Source organism: Ailuropoda melanoleuca, chromosome 2, assembly GCF_002007445.2.
Source record: "Ailuropoda melanoleuca isolate Jingjing chromosome 2, ASM200744v2, whole genome shotgun sequence".
NCBI classification, from domain to species: domain Eukaryota; kingdom Metazoa; phylum Chordata; class Mammalia; order Carnivora; family Ursidae; genus Ailuropoda; species Ailuropoda melanoleuca.
The window spans coordinates 61,930,298-61,950,311 of NC_048219.1; the positions used below are offsets into that span (position 1 = coordinate 61,930,298).

General features: G+C 41.9%; 1 protein-coding gene across 2 annotated transcripts in view; it reads right to left on the reverse strand.

The window, feature by feature from the left end:
* Window positions 1-20,014, reverse strand: part of TGFBR3 (transforming growth factor beta receptor 3) — a 194,177-nt gene that overhangs the window by 161,100 nt on the left and 13,063 nt on the right. For both annotated transcript variants that reach the window (XM_011233549.3, XM_011233548.3), the window contains exon 2: window positions 9,671-9,842. In XM_011233549.3, the coding sequence (XP_011231851.1) occupies window positions 9,671-9,731 (61 nt within the window). In that variant the 5' untranslated portion in view covers window positions 9,732-9,842. The remainder of the gene's footprint in view (window positions 1-9,670; window positions 9,843-20,014) is intronic.

Here is a 20,014-nt window from a genome sequence, read left to right on the forward strand (position 1 = left end):
GACCTGTTAAAAAATGTATAGTCTGTCTACTAAAACAGGGCGCTCAGGTTGTGATCCTGGGACCGAACCCTGGATCGGGCTCCCTGTTCAGCAGAGAGCCTGCTTCTCCCTCTGCCTGCTGCTCCCTCTGTTTGTGCGCGCTCTCTCTGTGACAAATAAATAAATAAAATATTAAAAAAGTAGTAGTAGTAGTAGTAAGCAGGCCAGGTGGCTACTAGAGTGGAGACTTAGACGTAACTGGGGGCAGGTGTGGGGCTGCATACAGCCTTGCAATTTTTACTCAGAGTGAGGCAGAGGCAGTGGAGGGTTTGAACAGCAGAATGGTATGATCTGAAGGATGTTTTAACAGGACCCCTTTGGCTGCTGTGTTGAGAGGAGACTGTTGGGCAAAGGTGCATTTGGGGATACTGGTTGATGGCTACTGTGATAACTGAGCAAGATGATGGTGGCCAGGATCAGACTGTAGAAGGGAGGACCCTTGGAAGTGATATGCTTATGAAATCAAGAATGATTTTGTGATTTTCATGTGTTCCTTTAGGGGAAGAAAGAAAAAGAGAAAAAGAAAGAAAAAGTTCCACTATCTCCTATCAGTGGAACACTAGGCCATAACCTGTCAGTAAAGATAATCACTTCTCTATACCAGTAAAAGCTGTATCTTAAAATAAATCATCTAAAAATCTCTTTGCCCTATGAACAACTATTCTTGAATAATCATGGTCTTAAAAGCCTGGATCCTCTCTTCTCAACTTACTTACTCTCTTGATTGCCAAGTCTCATTCTTTCCATTCCCCAGGTGGTCTTTTTTTTTCCCCCCAGGATTATGGATTTTTAGGGTCTTACCTTTTTTTGCAATAAAGCTTCTCATAACAAAACCAGTGTTTCAGAAGTACAGTTGTGCCCATTTTTATGTAGTAAATAAATGTGTTGTGTGTCAACTCATTTTTATAAATTAACATGTTAAGCTGGAGGTTGATACAGCAGGGTTTTTCTCTCTGGAGAAAATAATCACTTTAAAATATGTTTTATAATATGGATATTCATAGTGATTTTGCCTGAGATCGGGGCATACCCACCTTGCTTTTGGAGCTGAAGTTATACACAAACATTAGACCAGTGCTTTCTAAATCTTAATGGTCATACGAATCATCTGAAGACCTTGTTAACATACAGATTGTTTTAGTAGTTTAAAAAAAAAGATTTATTTATTTGAGAGAGAAAGAGAGAGACAGCACGAATAGAGGGGGAGGGCTCTCTGTCAAATGAATAAATAAAATGAAAGAAAGAAAGAAAGAAAGAAAGAAAGAAAGAAAGAAAGAAAGAAAGAAAGAAAGAAAAAGAAAGAAAGAAAAAGAAAGAAAAGGAGAACTGATCAGTGGTGCTTTGCTCTAACTCCAAAGAAAGGGGCAGGTGGGAGTGAAGTGGCCCCATGCCCCAGCACGCAGCGACCGAACAGGAGTCCGGCGCGTGCGTGCAGCCCGCGGGACACGCTGGCAGAGCGGAGTGCTGCCGCAGCTCGGCGCTGTCACGGATGGAAACGACAGCGCAGGCGCTGCTCTGGAAGCCGATGTTCTGCTCTCCCGGGAGGCCGCTGCCACCCAAGCATCCTCCCGGACGCGGCAGAAAAGCAGGAAGGAAGGGAGGTGCTACTGCAGACAGTTCTGGTCTATCATCTAGATGAGGACTACGTAAGTTACCCAGGTATATGAGGATGAAGGAAAGCAACACAGAATTTAAAGCGGTTACACTGGAACTTCTTCCTTCTGCCCTAACTACAACTCATCACTACATAGTCCCCTTCACTGCCCACAGAGAGAATAACTTTAAAAAAAAATCAATTTTCCTTTGAAGGTCTAAAGATTTCCCACATTCCACTCCAGGTTTTGGTTTTGAATTTTTTGGTTTTGTTTTTAAGATTGCTATGAGTTGGCAGGACAGGGCAGGAGAATAGCTAGGCCTCAGTCCCAGAGCACCTGCTACCTAGTCTTTGGAAGGAACATTCTGAGAGCAAGTGCATTTTTAAGTCCTCTAGAATTCTGCCTGATTTACAGTGACCTCTCAGAGAACAAAAATATGACTATATTGTACTTCAAAATAAATCTTTTTTAGGCCACTCTGGCAGAGAATGGTTTTTTTTTTTAAAAAAAAAAAAAAAAAGGAAAGTCAGCCAGGAGCTCACATGCAAGCAGTGCAGTCCAGGCCAATCTTTCAAGAGGGGCAAGCACTCTGATGCCTCAATGCCTATGTCCACGGCTGTCCTGATAGAAGGCCTCATGTTGGAACCCTTCCCAGAACACTCCCTGCTCCTACAACACTTCCAAAACCAGTACCCAGAGCGCGGAGCTCTATCAGTGATTCAAGGTAGCCCCAGAGTATGAGGGATTAGTTATCAAAGCAAACAAGCTGAGAAAGCCTCATTTCCTATATCCAAAACGTGTGAAAATATAAGCTTTGAGCAGTCAAACAGCTGTGTGGGCACATACAGATAGCTCTGTCCTGGTGGAAATGTTGATCAGTGTTTATAAAACAGACCATTGCTGGTGCCCTAAAATAACCAAGATAAATCAGGAATCCAAAAAGCAGCATGGCAATGATACAGCCTCGGATAAGGATGCAAAGGAGAGAGAAACCTGGAGTCTGTTCACTTGTCTGACATCAAATCTACATACAATCTTACTCATGTTCTTGGTGAACATCCTACTATCTGCTAGGAAACTGCCTTTGCAAATGAAAAAAAAAAAAGTCTTATTAGACATCATATCCTATTCCACCCTCCCCACAAATCCCCCCCCACACACACATCCGAGTCCGTGCAGGGCAAGGGATTCTGAGAAACAAACTCATCTTTTTCTTGACGACTGCTATGTGTCCCAACTTTGTGTGTGTATGCGAGCACATGCATGTTGGCTTACTGTTTCTATGCAAAAACACAGAGCAGGGAGGGACCTCATCATGCTTGGGTGTGCATGGTCTCCCCCAAAAGAATGCCAACATTAATTTCAGGCCACTCTACCCACTCTGGGTCTTTGAATACGGTTCTTTACTCTTTAAGATAAATAGAAAGTTGGCACCGTGGTGAAAGCACATACAGATAGCTCTGTGCTGGTGGAAATGTTGATCAGTGTTTATAAAACAGACCATTGCTGGTGCCCTAAAATAACCCAAATAAATCAGGGATCCAAAAAGCAGTGTGGCAATGACACAGTCTAGGATGAGGATGCAAAGGAGAGAACCTGGCATCTGTTCACTTGTCTGACATCAAATCTGTGTACAATCTTACTCATGTGCTTGGTGAACATCTTACGCTCTGCACAGCTGGTTACCCAACTGGCATCACAACTGACATCTTGTCCCTATGTATCCAAGAGAGCAATTACATACAAAAGTGGTGACAGGAACAACCTAAAACCAATAATAATCACAGACCAAAACAACTAGCTGGACCCAGAGACTCAGTATTGGCAAGAGAAGGCCTTGGCTGGATTTGCTTTGAATCTTTGAGTCTGTCCCTCTTCTAGCCTTTATGTTCCCTGGTGGCAGTCAATACTGGCACACTCCCCATCTTCCTGCCATTATGAGCCACAGCCTCCGATCGCTCAGTTGGCAGAGAGGAGAAAACTGTGGAAGAACCATCTCTGCAGTCCTCAGGCCATTAATCCCAAATTCGACAGAAAGAGTGCCAGTTCCTTTTGGGCAGCATAACAGGAAGAGCATGAACTCTGGAGGGGCTGCCACTCTGCCAGCGATTCCGTGTATGACTGGATATAAATGACCACTTCAACTTTCATCGAAATTGATTTGTCTCTCATTATATATTACATTTTTCTTCTCTAAGCCTCAGTTCCCTCTAGCATATTAATAGTAGTAGGAGCGGTGGCAGTGATAGCAATTACAAGCATAGTGATAATGACAGTCACCTACCTCCCCAGCTTTCTGTAAGGATTAGATGAACTGACAGGTGTAAAGTGCCCAGCAGAGTGCCTGGCTAGCACTGTTTCAGGAGGTACTAAGGGAAGCCCTGCAGCAAAAAGACCGTAAGACTTTTCAGTGCAGTCTGTCTGCAGAAGAGTGTTGAATTCTGATTTGACAGAGAGTTGAACCATCTTTCTAAATTACTTTCTCTGAGTCCCATTACCCCCATTCTGGAAATGATGAAAACAAACCCTGCCGACCCCCACCCCCCAGGGACTGCTATGAGAATCAAATGAAATAGTAGGTATAAGAGCATTTGAAAACTATAAATATAAAATGACATTCTCATTAGTGTAGCCTCCCCCAAGGCTGCCAGCTTGTCCCACGCCAAACCAAATACTAACCAGCTGATAGCTCTGCTTGTTGCCCATGGACACAAAGAGTTCAGAGCTTTCTTAGCAGGAAAATAGCTCCAACTAAAAGATCTCTATTTTCCTGCGGACTATACCTGGAACTCTAGGTACACTTGGGAGAGATGAAAAGAAATGTGTTTGCTCAATAGAAACATGTGGGCAGGTTGTGGGCATGCCTCCAAAAAGATGCATCTAGGCACAGAATGGCAACAATGGAATGAGGCAAACGGCCACCCCACCAACACTCCGCCAGCACTGAGGCCAGCAAGGTGTCTGCAGAGCTCACCCCAAAAGCACCCCCTGGACCTGGTACAAGCGGCGAGTGGACGGCAGGCAAGTCCATCCCTTCCAACCAAATCGATTTCCTTGAATTCTCTGCACGTGCCTCCTTTTCTCGTTATTAAGGCTCCTGGAAACACAGCCTTACCTTACTCTGGCAAAAGTTAATATTTTTAAAAGATGCGTTGCCAGGGGCACCTGGGTGGCACAACGGTTAAGCGTCTGCCTTCGGCTCAGGGCGTGATCCCGGCATTGTGGGATCGAGCCCCACATCAGGCTCCTCTGCTATGAGCCTGCTTCTTCCTCTTCCACTCCCCGTGCTTGTGTTCCCTCTCTCGCTGGCTGTCTCTATCTCTGTCGAATAAATAAATAAAATCTTAAAAAAAAAAAAGATGCATTGCCAAACAATTTTTAAAAGTGAAAACTTAGTAAGCCTTAAGCCCACAGGAGCATTTATATTTTAAACTTCCCACTTTTCTTAGATAGATTACAGGACTTTTTTTTAAAGACTTTATTGATTTATTTCAAAAGGAGGGGCAGAGGGAGAGAAAGAATCTTAAGCAGGCCCCAACCCAGCGTGGAGCCCCCACACAGGGCTTGATCTCACAACCCCTTATCAAAAGGAACCCCGAGATCACGACCTGAGCGAAAATCAAGAGTCGGACGCTCAACCGACTGAACCGCCCAGGCGCCCTGTGAGATTACAGGATTTAAGAGGAGGTGCAAAAACCTAAGATAATTTCTTTTTTTTTTTTTTTTTTTTTTTAGATTTTATTTATTTATTTGACAGAGAGAGAGAGAGAGACAGCCAGTGAGAGGGAACACAGGCAGGGGGAGTGGGAGAGGAAGAAGCAGGCTCCCAGCAGAGAAGCCTGATGTGGGGCTCAATCCCAGGACCCTGGGATCACGCGCTGAGCCAAAGGCAGATGCTTAACGACTGAGCCACCCAGGCGCCCCAAACCTAAGATAATTTCTAACCAGGAGGCATTATGGCCCTTACACTGCTCTTGTTCACCCACACATTGTACAATAACCCCGGAAAAAGAGACAGGAGAACAAGTAGGCGTTTTGTCAAAGCAACCGCTAACCCTGGATGCAGCTTGCTGACCCCTGCCTCCTTCACCCTCAACCACAAGTGGAGAAGGAAAGGCTTTCAGTAAAGACCCAGCGAAATCCATGGGGCTATAACAGGCCTACTGTCCTAACTCGAGTGTGTGGTACTGTGCTGTCCTTTGCCCTCCCTGGCTACATATCTAAAGGAGGCCTTTTATATAGCCTTCACCCCTCCTGCCACCAAGAACCCTACAACAGAGCTTCACAGCCATGTTAGTAAGAATGCAATGAAGTAAGAATGCAAATAAAGAAGGCCCATTACTTGAGGGTCCATTCCATATGACTTACATAGGTCTCTTCTAGGGTGAAAGGAGTTTGATCTGATTCCAGAATGACTTACTGGTGGCTTCTCAGTCAAGTGAAGAGCTTCAGTCATTCCACACTGAGGGTCTCCTACATAGAGGCGCCAGTGGAGTGGTGGATGGGCTGGACTCTAGATCCAAACTGCCTGAGTTCAAGTCCCAGCTCTGTCTCTTATTAGTTATGGGACTTTATACAATTGTTAACCAAACGGTCTGTTTCCTTGTAGGTAAAATGCAAATTATGATAATACTAACACCCACCTCACAGGGTTGTCTTATAAAAACAAAACAAGCTAGCTGGCAGAGAATGAACCCTTGATAAATTGGCCAATATGTCAAGCAGTGTTGTCTGTGAAGCTAAAGAAGCCATATTCTCAGCCTCACTTTTGGAGGCCACAGTTCGGATTCTAAGATTAAACAGAATATGCCTCTGGCTACATGGGAATGGAAGAAGAATCCAAACCTCAAAATGAAATCCACAAGTCTCATTCTGACATTCAAGGCCCTCCACAACCTACTCCCATCCTTCCTTCCAAACAGACCTCCTGATATATTCCCATACCAATTCTCCAGGTCATCCATCCTTTAAAAACACATCAAGCACCTATGTACACATACTGTGCTAGGCATGGTTCCACCATCTGGTCAACCAGCTGTTGCCTTTCTAGATGGCCTTCACCTGGACGGCCTTCAAAACAGAGCTCAAGATCAAGCGCATCCACAAAGCCCTCCCCAGCTACTCCAACCTACCAGGGCTTCCCCTTCTGACCTCTCTGAAGTCCTCTGGCTTTTATTTGGTATTCACCATATATTGATTATTTTGTTATATGTGTATATTTATATGCCTAACTAAAGCACAAGTGATTCAAAGGAAGGGATGAATCATACATTTCTTTATATAACCCTGACTAGTATGGTGCTTTGCACTTAGAGGGACTCAGTAAATAAGTGATTTACTTGTGGTTTGAAGATGACACAGACAACAGACAAGAAATACATTATCATTCATTTTAAACACGCTTCTGATCAATACTCTCTTCATAGTGCAGAGACTTAAGGCTCAATCATCAGACCTAGACGAAGTAGGCTCATGGTTAATTCTGCCACTTACTGGGACCTTGAAAAAGTTACTTAACCTGTCTGCATTCAGTTTCCTCATCTATAAACTGGGGATAAACAAAGTACCTACACTTCTTAGGACAGTTATAAGGATGAAGTGAGGTAATACATATAAAGCACTTTCAACAGGACCTGGCAACAGCAATTAATTAATTACTGTATAAGTATTCATTATTATTATTACTACTATTTTCCTGAAGTTCAACTCATCCAGAATGCCCCAAAAAGCATTTTTGTAAAGTGTGCTGAGCCTACACAAAAAGCTACTGGATTCAGTATATACAAAACATTTCTCCCTTCTTACTTAGACAATAGGTTGTTCAAAAAGGCATCTCTGGGGCACCTGGGTGGCTCAGCTGGTTAAGTGTCCAATTATGGATCTCACCTCAGGTCTTGATCTTGGGGTCATGAGTTCAACCTCTACACTGGGCTCCACACTGAGCATGGAGCCTACTTCAAAAAAAAAAAAAAAGGCATCGCTAACGCTGTTCACATAGATGTGTTTAGTTTGTGAAAAAATACTGAGCTGCACACTTTCATGTATATGTTTCTCTATGTAAACTGTATTTCAATAAAAATTTAGCATTAAAAAAAAGATCTCTACCTCCACAATTAATCAGTTGCCTCAGGTTGCTACAAAATTGGTAATTCTACTGTACCCACAATTTTACTGTAATTCTCAGCAACATTTTGAGTACGTATACAATTCAAAAAAATATTTTACCCGTGGCTTGAAAGAGGAAGGAAGGCCTTAACCAAAACTGATTCACTATCTAATACATCAAGGCTATACAGAGCCATCAAATTCACCAGTTTCCCATGAAGTACCCTCTTCACTTATGTCTTTCCCAGGCATCAGTGAAAGCAGAAAATTCTGCCTCAAACCCACCAAGTATGGCAATACCTCTCGTCATCAAAATAGCACATTTTCCATCAAGCTATTTCTCTCTCTCCTTTTTTTTTTTGCTACAACTTTTCAATGAGATTTTTTTAAAAGATTTTATTTATTTATTTGTCAGAGAGAGAGAGAGTGCGCACACACAAGCACGGGGAGCAGCAGGCAGAGGGGGAAGCAGACTCCCCGCTGAGCAAGGAGCCTGATGCAGGACTTGATTCCAGGACCCTGGGATCATGACCCAAGCCAAAGGCAGATGGTTAACCGACTGAGCCACCCAGGCATCCCTTTTCAATGAAATTTTAATTAAGATCAGTTTTAATGCAGAGGCTAAGAGACAAATAACTCTTCAATCATGAGACAAAGCGAAACTGCTGACAGAGAGTGGGCAGTTCAAATTCACACTGGCATTTTAAAAAACAAAACAAAAAAACTACCAACTTTCTCTTAAGATATTTGCAATGAGGGGGACATGCTGCTGTCCAACCTCATAAACCAAGTTCTGCAAAATGACTGGCACTCAGCCTGTGCCTACAAATGACTCCTGGTCTGCGTTTACTGGAGCCTTCACCACCTCTTACTGGCTTCTTCAGTACAGCACAGAGGTGAAGAGCACAGAGGTAAAACCTGGCTCCTCCACTTCCCAGCCACATGACACTGTGCATATCATCACGTCCTCTCATCATCTGTCAAATGGGAAAAAGAAGCCTACCCACCTCGGAGCTGTGATTAAGTGAGCTCATGAAATAAGAATATCCTCATCCATTGTTTAGAGTCTGTAATTGTTCAGCCCAGTGCTGGGCTGTGGTGCACACTCAGTAAACGGCAATTATTACCATCACTGTCATCTCATCTGTATGTGGATTCAACAGCCAAACCCAAGAGGCTCATCATTTTTCAAGTCAACGTGTTTCTTGTTGAGACCAGCCAGTTTACAGAACTGGTCCAACAAATTCTTTCATGTAGCTCATTATATAACAGACACAAAGCATATTACCACAAAATAGGCAAATTAAGCTTCCAAGTTCGTAAAGTAACCCTGACTGGGAACACTAAAATGATGCGGGGGATCTGATACTCTCACTTAGGCAACAATGTTCCAACCAAGTCTTTTGCTTCTTACCTCCAATCCCATTCTCTGATGGCCTCCAGGAAGCACGGCTCTGGACTTTTTAAAAAATTACCCATTAAAATACATAAATAGGCAAAATTAATACTTCTTAAGCATCCTATGCCAGGAGTGTCACCTCTCAGTAAAAGACCTATTTATTTTACAATAAAGAACAAAAAAAAGCTTCCTTGAAATTCTGATTTAGGACAAGAAAATAAATGTAATCCATGCACGGAACAAAACTAAGTGAGATCACACATCAACATATTTGTTCTCTACCCATTTCAACACTGAGGTTAGTTAAGCAACCATGTCACTGACTTTAGGATGTCTAACACCGGTCTAGTAAAATACAACACAGGCAAACACACTATGCAATCTTTAGTCAAATATTTTATTTCCCTGAAGAACATAAATACTCACAGTCTGCATTAACCTCACATTTCCTAAATTTTTCCAAACTGAAGACGCTGAAGAAAAACATATGTGAAAACATACAACAAACATGCAATTATATTCTGCATCTCACCTGTAGTGGCCATGCAGGAACTCAGCAGGGCAAACACGGCCACCACATAACGAGAAGTCATTTTTATTTCTCCAAAAGTGTGCCCTCTTCCGTCACCTCGGCTTCAGACTGTGGACAGTCTTTGCAAATCAGCAGTGGCCTTAAAAATCCTTCTTTCCAATTTTCAAATTGCCTGTGAAAATAAACATATTTCAAGAAGAAACCTTAATGCAGAAACTTCTTTTCAAAAACACACATTAAAGTGAAATGAAGAGTTTCTAAAAAGTTTAAGGCAAATTTATCTTAAAAGATGCCTAGACAGCATGCCAGGAAGCTGATGTGGGGGTATTAATTACCTAATAAAAGATTTTTTAAAGCAAATACTTTTGTAAAGAAATGCTTAGTTTTGACACTTTTAAATCTCTGGTTTTATATAAAATTTTCAGGAATACAGAAGAAAATCAAGGTGCACCTATAATAGAACATCACCAGTTATGTTGGGCGCTGAAGTAATCAATGACGCTTGACACATGAACTTCCCGGTGTCAACAAGGAAACACAAAAACTCTGATCAGAGACTCAATCTAACGTTAGAATGACAGTCATCACAAGGATCAAATTAAAATACATTTAGAATCAATCTGAAAAAGAAAGAAACATCAAAAGGAAAGCTCTCATTTCAACTGTTTGCCCACATTTTAACAGAAGACAAGTCTTCCCTGTTTCTCAGCCCCATCTGAGACTCTGGTTACTGGACCAGAGGATCCAAAGGTACCTTCCAACCTTATGCTATCCAGGGCCTTGAATGACAAGTTTTATGGTGATTTGTTTAACTTGAATATTCCTCCTTTGGTCCTAAAGATTACCTCATTTAGACACACCAAATATATTTTCCAGCCCTATATTCCTGAGCCTGGCACAACCCACAGAAGTTGTTCAATTCAACATTTATTGAGCACCTACTATGTTCCAGGCAGTGTGAATGGCATGACCCCTTCTCATCAGGAATAGAAGTTACCCAACAACTGGCTAAAACCACAAAGACTCTGTCTCCTCTATGTGCTGAGCAAGGCAAGATCAGGGAGTTTCCAGGAACCATCTCAAATAGCTGGGGACTGCAGCCTTGGTACCCTCACCCAGGAAACACTATCTACAGAACCAGCTCGCTACCTTCGGAGACAAAGCCAGTTTGGTACTTGTAGATGCAGCGCAAAAATATAAAAAACAATGGCAAAACGAGTTTCTAGTTAAGTGGTCTTAGTTCACTGCAGCAAGTGTTAAGAAAAAGATATTTAAAATGGCTCTTTTCACAGGGCGCCTGGATAGCTCAGTCAGTTAAACGTCTGACTCTTACCTTCAGCTCAGGATCATGGTCTTCCGGTTGTGAGACGGAGCCCTGCCTCGGGCTCCCTGCTGGCCAGGGAGCCTGCTTAAGATTCTCTCTCTCCCTTTCCCTCTGCCCCAACCATCCTCCCTCTCTAAAAAAAAATTTTTTTTTTAAAAAGGGCTCTTTTCAGTAGTACACTAATTGCCCGTAAGGAAGGAAAGAGGATGATTGGGGGACAGTGGTGGGAGGGCACAGGAGCCTATTCACTGGTTCTTACTTGAGTTTTCTACCATTGGGGTTTTGCAAGTATTGCTTATCCAGAAATAATAATAAAGTTCTAACACCAAAAAGAATTTTTTACATATGCCTTGAAACGAAATTATTATATATGCAGGAGGTACTGTTGTTCAATCTTGATGTACAATAGCGATTAAAAGCCTAGTATGAACAGGAAATGGATGATGACGGCAGTTAAAAGTCTGCCTCGGTATGAATCCACTCTGCCACCTACCAAATAGGTTATGTTGGGCAGATTATTCTGCATGCATGAACCTATCGTACGGGCCACTGTAAGGATTATATTAGCGTGCACACATGTGTGTGTGTATAAAGCTTAGAACAGTGCAGAACACATAATAACCAATCAATAAATGTTACCTGTCCATTCCTTCTGAGGTATATTTATACCAATAAAATGGAGAAATGAGGGTGTGGTTATTTATGTAATCCTTACCTACCATAAAGTCAGTTCAATCTTTTGCTTACCGAGAAATGAACACTTCAACAGACGAAAAGGAGGTAAGCTAAGAAGTGAAATCACGAAAAGAATATTACCCGTCAAGTAGAGGCACAAGTCATTAGTGGCACAACGGCCTTGTCTCAAAAACTGCCTAATTAGATAATTTGGGAAACCATGAAATTGACTTCAATCATCCTTTGAGTCCAACACTGCCATCACATCACCTCAAATTAAAGGGAAGTCTCCTCTGTGACCTTAAAAAGTCAACGACAACAGGGCGCCTGGATGGCTCAGTCGGTTGAGCATCCGACTCTTGGTTTCATCTCAGGTCATGATCTCAGGGTGGTGAGATCGAGTCCCGCATCGGGCTGCTTGAGAGATTCTCTCTCCCTCTCCCTCCCTCTCTGCCCCTTCTCCTGCTCATGCTTGCTCTCTCTCTCTCAAATAAAGTCTTTAAAAAAAAAAATCAATGACAGCAAAGAGAATTTGACCCTATTTCTTCCCTTCAAAAAATTAAATTTCCTGAATGGATTGATAAGGAAAACTCTCTCCAAAAGAATATGCTATTTCAGCAAATGCTAAGAGCAATTTTCATAAAGCAACACCCTGTAAGGAGATCTCAGAAGAAGATGGCTTCCCGGAGGATTTTTACAGAGCACATAAACTATAACCAGCACGAGGCTTGTGGGAATATTTAATGAGCTTATGTCCGCCCCCTGCCCGCAGCTGCAGAGGGTCTGTGGGACTGTGAGCATTAATCCAGGGGCTTAAACCAGGTCTGAATGAACCTGTGGAAAGAAAGGCAAAAGGTTCTATTAAAAATATAGACTGCAAATTGCTGACAAGAATATTGGGCAATTATTAAAATGCAGCAATTACAGATATAACAGAGCCAAGCTAAACAGTTGGATGCCCAAAGGCAAACCACAGCGAGTTTACGCCGGATCTTAAAACATCTCCGAGGAAGTCCAAGACAAGTTGAAACTGCACACTGCTGCTTCTAACAAAGAGGGAGCTTTTCTTCTTTTAGCCTACAAGTCCCTCCGTAGTGTAACTTGTTCAAAAGAAAATAAACTGCAAAGAGTTTTTGTCTATCTTCTCAATGTGGTGACAGGACCCTAAGGTGGAGGAGAAGAAAAAGGGAAGCACGTCATTCCCATTCTGTGGAACTCCAATTCTGGCTAGACATGCGCACATCAGCACCTTAACGGACAACCTAGGGATCAGTTTCCCCAACTGAGGAGTGCGGGATGATCAAGGCTCCCAGAAAGCTGTAGATCTGAAATAAAACCGAGGAAATACAAACTCCTCTTTTTTTCTCTAAGGTTATATCATGCTCAATTTGCAAAGATCAAGGACTCCTCACCCTGGGTTTCTAAACTCACTGAATATCTTTGGACCTTAGAAACTAAAAGCTTCCTTTAGAAATGTAAATAAGGTACTCTGTGATCTTGAAAGAACAATTTGGGGTCCACTGTGCAACAGTCATTTTGTCCACATTGCAAAGCAATGTGTTCCCTTCAAAGGGTACCAGTACTTTTAGTATCTATAAATGAGCAGAAAAAAATTGAGAGCTTAATGGACTTAAAATACACACATACACACACACGCACACATGAATGTGATGCTAATTCTTCTAATTTCAGAGTGTCTATTTCTGAGGCCATTAAATGGAGGACGCTGCCCCACGTTCTCTAGTGATCCAAGAGCGTGCACAGGTAAAGAGCAGGGTTAGCTGAAAAAAACCCTCCCCAAATGAAAACCATCATGGGTTAAGCCAATGTTCAAAAGGAACTGGCTGGGAACAGTATTCCCTGGGTTGATCGGGATGCTTTTTTAAAAGGCATATCTTTATCTTAGAGGAAAAACGTGGTAAAAGGATGTTTGGCAATAGGCTAACAGCCAGCAAGAGAAATTACTACCTTCCCCTTACATGTCTAACACAGCTGGCTATATACATGGGATTATTTAAGATCAGAACTTACAATGAACTTGGAGTAGATCAATTTCTCAGTTAAAGGAATTGGCATGCTACAGGTAAGTAACAGCTTTTAAAGCTGGAAGAGAGCAACATGATTTCATTGACTAAGAAGAACCCAAACTCCAAGCCCAGAACTTGCCCAGGGTAACACGCCACTGCCAAGACCAGAAACCACACTTTCCCATGGCAGGCTCTACCTCTCAGATCCAGATCTGTCACCACAAACAAGGAACCATTTTCTCCCTCTCAATTCTCAATCTCTGAAATGAGAAGTTTTTCCAAGAGAGGGAGCAGCCTGCCAGGGCTGCCATCACACAATGGGACTTGCACGCTGACATATACCCTCTGCACAAATCACTAATGATCACAAACGGTGACTCGACTTCAGGACTATAGGTGGCAACTGTAACAAATAAAGAATCCTTCGTAAAGCTGTATGACCCCAAGTTCTCTGCAAAGGCAAAGGGCAAGATGAAGCACAAACCTGTGCACTGCCGTATCTTAACACTAAGACTATTCAGCTCCCAATCAGGGAAACAGTCAACAAATCGATCTTCAAGACAGAGATATATGGAATGGAATAAGAAAAAAATTACCATTCCCTAAACTCAGACAGTAAATAACACCTGAGTTTCTGGTATCTTAAACATGAAATTATTTTTTTAACAGATCATTAAAATGTTTCTGGTCTGACATGTAAGTGAATTCTGGAGAGACAAATGTACTGTTAAGTCTGCAAACAGTTAAATAAAAGCTGGTAGAGGAATTGTTCTGATGGTTATTCAACATGTTATTCAGGGGATTTAGAAACGAGGCAGGATGGATGACATCAATACCTAGCTTGGCAGCCTGTAAAAAGGGGTATACAGGATGCAGAAGAGATACTGTTGTTTGTCTAATGACATTTGGACGCCCTTTGAGACCAGTACACAGAAAAAGCAAAGCCACCTTACTGAACCACAACAGCAACTCTCAGATTTCTCTACTATTAAGAGAAACTGGTAATCCCAAATCCCCATTTTCAGAGAGATCTGGCACAAGGGGAAAAATCCTAGGTTTGGATAAGAAATCTTTGGAATCGAGTCACCTAGGTGGCGCAGTCAGTTAAGCATCCGACTCTTGGTTTCAGTTCTGGTCGTGATCTCAGAGTCCTGGGACTAAGTCCTGAGACTGAGTCCCGTGTCCGGCTCCACGCTCAGTATGGAGTGCGCTTAAGTCTCTCTCTCTCCCCCTGCCTCACTCTCTCTAAAGTGAATAAATCTTTAAAAAAATAAAAGTAAAAATAAAAAAATTTTTAAAAAAAGAAATCTTTGGAATCCCATTCAAACACAATATTCAACAAATATTTACTACTATAAACCAGGCACTGCTGAAGACGCCAAGGATATAGCAGTGAAAAAAGGAGCCAAAAATCTTGCCCTCATGGGGCTTATATTCCAGATGGAAGTAAAACCACTTGTTACATTGGGTAAGATATTTAATTTTCTGAGCTTCATTTATTTATTCCTTCAGTAAGTCTTGAGTTATTCTCCACGCCAGGCAATGGGAATATAATAGCCAAGCAAAGAGATATGTTCTTTGTCCTCATGGGCTTAAAGTCTGATGGGATAAACTGACCAATACTCACAAATTTGTAATTAGATGCTATGATAAGACCTCTAAAGGAAAAGTACCCACAACCTGAAGGGTAAGTAGAGGTTTAAAAGGGTGAGGAATGACATTACAGGTAGAGAAACCATTACAGGTCCCAGGTGCCGGAGGGAGCAAGGCTGCAAATACGAAAGGGAAAGGAGACGAATAAGGTTCAAGAAAGGGTTTAAGCAGGGAAGTGGTGTGATCTATTGGGTTAAGATTTCCCCAGGACAGGGGCGCCTGGCTGGCTCACTTGGTAGAGCTGTGACTCTTGATCTTAGGATCATGAGTTCAAGCCCCATATTGGGCGTAGAATTTACTTTAAAAAAAAAAAAAAAAAAAAAGATTTTCCTGGTACAGGCCCTATGGAAAACAGTATGGCAATTCCTCAAAAAATTTAAAAAAGAACTACCATATGATCTAACAACTCCACTTCTGGGTATATATCCAAAGAAAATGAAATCACTATGCTGAAGCGATACCTGCACCCCTATGCTCCAGCCAAGACCTGGAAACAACCTAAGTATCCACCAAAGATGAATGGATAAAGAAAATGGAGTATATAGACACAAGGAATACTATTTGGCTACACACACACACACACACACACACACACACACAGGAAATCCTGCATTTGCAACAGCATGGATGGACCTCATGGGCATTATGCTAAGTGAAATAAGTCAAACAGAGAAGGACAAACAGTGTATGAGCTCACTTGTACATAGAATCTCATAGAAACAGAAGAGGGCCGCTTGGGTGGCTCAGTCAGTCAAGCATCCGACTCTTGATCTCAGGTCTTCAACTCAGGGTCGTGAGTGCAAGCCCCACGCTGGGCTCCACACTGGGTATGGACTCAACCNAAGAAGAAAAGAAAAGAAAAGAAAAGAAAAGAAAAGAAAAGAAAAGAAAAAAGAAAAGAAAAGAAAAGAACAGACTGATGGATGCCAGAGGTAAGGGGTAGGGGAAATGGGGGGAAGGTGATCAAAAGTACAAACATCAGTTGTAAGATAAATTAAGTCCTGGGGATATAATATACAACATGATGACAACATGTTAACAATACTGTATTATATATGTGAAAGTTGCTAAGAGAGTAAATCTTAAAAGTTCTCATCACAAGAAAAGAAATTTGTAAGTAAGTTGGTGAAGAACGTTAAGTAAACTTATTGTGGTGATCGTTTTGCTATATATACATATATATCATTATGTTTTACACCTTAAACATACAGAACACTTTCTGTCAATTAGATCTCAATATAACTGAAAAAAAATAAAAATAAATAAAGATTTCCTTGAGTACCCTACGGAGACTAGACTGAAGGGAGCCCAGAGTGCAAGGAAGATCCATGAGACTCTCTTACAGCAGAGGGGTGCCTGGCTGGCTCAGTTGGTAGAGCTTGCGACTCAACCCTGGGGTTGTAAGTTTGAGTCCCATGTTGGGTGTAAAGAGTATTTAAAAATAAAATCTTTAATAAAAAAAAAAAGACTCTCATAGCAGATCACACAAGAAAAGAGGTTTAGATCGGAATGGAAGACTGGTTTCTTCTTTTTTTTTTTAATAAGAATTTATTTATTTATTTGAGGGACAGAGAGAGAGAGAGAGAGAGAGGGACAAAGCGCACATGCGTACACAGGAGCAGGGGGGAGGGGCAGTGCAAGAAACAGGAGAAGGGGGGAGGGGCAGAGGGAGAAGCAAGGTCCCCGCTGAGCAGGGAGCCCTGACGTTGGACTGGATCCCAGGACCCTGAGATCATGACATGAGCCAAAATCAAGAGTCAGACACTTAACCGCCACCTAGCCCCCCAACCCAACCCCATCTCTTCATTTTTAAGATGAAATTCCAAGAATCAATTGAGATTATACATTTAACAGCAGAAGAGCTATCATTATTTGTCACAGTTGACTATCTCTACCAAAGAGAATGATCCTGAGGCCTAAGATTCATTTAAAGTCCCAACAATCTGTGGCTGCCAGTGAACTACCTTATATATGGGAAGGAATTCCACATGAAGACTCAATGGGAAGGGAGGCAGGAGGCACAGAGTTACAAGATGTGCAGAGAAGCTGAACTCTACTCTCCCCAGCACATCCAGGGCCTGGCCCACCCTCACCCTTGACTGAGAGTGTGACCAACACATCTGTGGCTGGCCCCAGCATGCTCAGTTTCATTGGGGCTCACCTTCAGTCGGTCCTTGGAAGCCCCTGTCTATCCCAAGCATAGCAGACCTCATTGCCCAAGTAAATATGGCAGAAAGGGGAGGGCGGGCATGGGTACATTTCAGTGTTGTGAAAGGCCACATTTTGTTCAACTTCACCAACTAGGATTTTTCACCCACCCTAGCAATATTCCAAGAAACACTTTTCACATTTAATATTTTTGCATTCAAAGATTTCTGTTGCTTATAATTTTAAGCTAAAATTAATAGAGAACTGTACTTGGGGATTCCAAACCTGGCCTAACCAGACATGTTAGGTTGGACAGCCTCTACCACCCTCTTATCTGGAAGATGTTAATGACATTCTGATTGTAATACAGGAGACGGAATACGGGCATGGTACCTAAAACAACACCAGGCCCACACAGTACATTTAAAAAACAAAAATAGTTATTGAGGTTTTTTGTGGTCAAAATACCCCCCTAGACTTTCAAAAAACCAAGCAAATGACTAGTAGCAAAATAATATAGTTTATATCAAATTTGTATTCATTGGGGATTAGACTTCATTGTTTAGAATTTAAAAAAAAAAAAAAAAAAAAAACCTATGTTACCAAAAAACGATGACTCCAAACTCAATGCAAGATAGGAGCCCTAAAGATAGTCATAATATTGCAAAGCTGTTCTTAAAGGGTGATAAAGCTACTGTCTAAACAGCTCTGGTATAAGTTACAGGGATCTGGCTGCATGGCCCTCCTTGACTCTACCTTACGTTCCCAAATTAGCTTCAGGGGTTTAGCCGGAGGCTGAGGAACTCGGGCCTGGCTCAGCCACCAACCAAGCTGCCTGGAGTGAGGAATCAACTATCACCAAAAGGGCTTATTAAATCACGAAGCTGCAATTATTCCAGCAAAAGTCAGCACATCTGAATATCCTCAGGACACCAGCAGTCATTCTTTGGGCTCTAGCAAGCACTAAGCCATTAAAAAAAACTTGGGAAGCTACATCTATTAGACCTCCATTAGACTATTTTGTATAACATACAGTAATTTACTAAAATATTTTAGTCACATGATTATTTATCTTCACAGGGATTCAGCAAATAATATGAATTCAGAATAAACACTTCAGCAATAGACTATTCTATTCTGCCAATTGCAATTAAGCACTTATTTTTTTCTTCCTCTCACTGACTTCCAATATAACATTCTATCTCCTAAATGGGGGTAATCCCTCAACAGATAAAATTTCAGTTATTTAACTGATATTATCTGGTAAAGAGAGGGCCCAGCTACCGAGGCATGTGAAACATTAAGAATTAAAACCCTTCAATGGGGGCGCCTGGGTGGCACAGCGGTTAAGCGCCTGCCTTCGGCTCAGGGCGTGATCCTGGCGTTATAGGATCGAGCCCCACATCAGGCTCCTCTGCTATGAGCCTGCTTCTTCCTCTCCTGCTCCCCCTGCTTGTGTTCCCTCTCTCGCTGGCTGTCTCTATCTCTGTCGAATAAATAAATAAAATCTTTAAAAAATAAAATAAATAAATAAATAAATAAATAAATAAAACCCTTCAATGGTCACCCACTACTGTCAAGGATAAAACCAAAACCCTTCCCATGACTGCTGGACCTTGCCTAGTTAGTCTGACCTCACCCTCTGCGTGCTACTGCCACAACTGCCTCAATTCAGTCCCACAAAAGGGCCAAGCCCTTGCTTCCACAAGCAGTGTTCCAACTCTGCTGGAACTCAAGGACCTTCCTTAGTCTCCCTAACATGGCCGCTTACCAACATCTTTAGGTCTCAACTCTTGTGTATAAGCATTACTTCTTTAAGGAAGCCTCCTATGATTCCGTCAGATGAAGTTAAACTTGGACACCTGGAATGCAGTGCAAGTCAACTCTGCAGGTCAATTTTTATGTGATTATTTCCTTCCAGGTATGGCTTTGCTACATCTGTTCACTCCAGAAAGAAGGATCTCAGTCTGGCTGGTAGTAGTAATAGTCTACCTACGTGGCATACAGTAGGCATCCAATGAAGGTCTCACAATGGGTAGCAAGTATAAAACATGACTGTGTACATTCCAGTTAAAAGTATGGAAGGATGGTGATTACCAAAACATTTCTCAGTAATACCTGATAAACCAACAAACAAGAGCTGTGCATAAGAAAGAGCCTATACCTCGGGCAGCTTCAAAGGAACAGGAGAGACAGGAGTTCTGGCATCAGTGTGTTTTACACGCTCAGACAAGTCACTCCATTCTGGGCTTTAATTTCTTCATCTCTAATACAAAGAGATTGAACAGGAAAATCTTTTATTCTATACCTTACTTATAATTGTCATTATCTGGACTAACAACTAATCTGGAATCCCTCCTATAAAATGAGACTTCGAATACGCTTGTGGAAATTTGAAATACATGATCATGTAATGGCTAGCACAAATGACTTCACAAAACTGGAAGTATTATCCAAGAAAAACATTCATTTTGACAATATAAGTGTAAATAAAATACTAATACTACAGTAGCTATT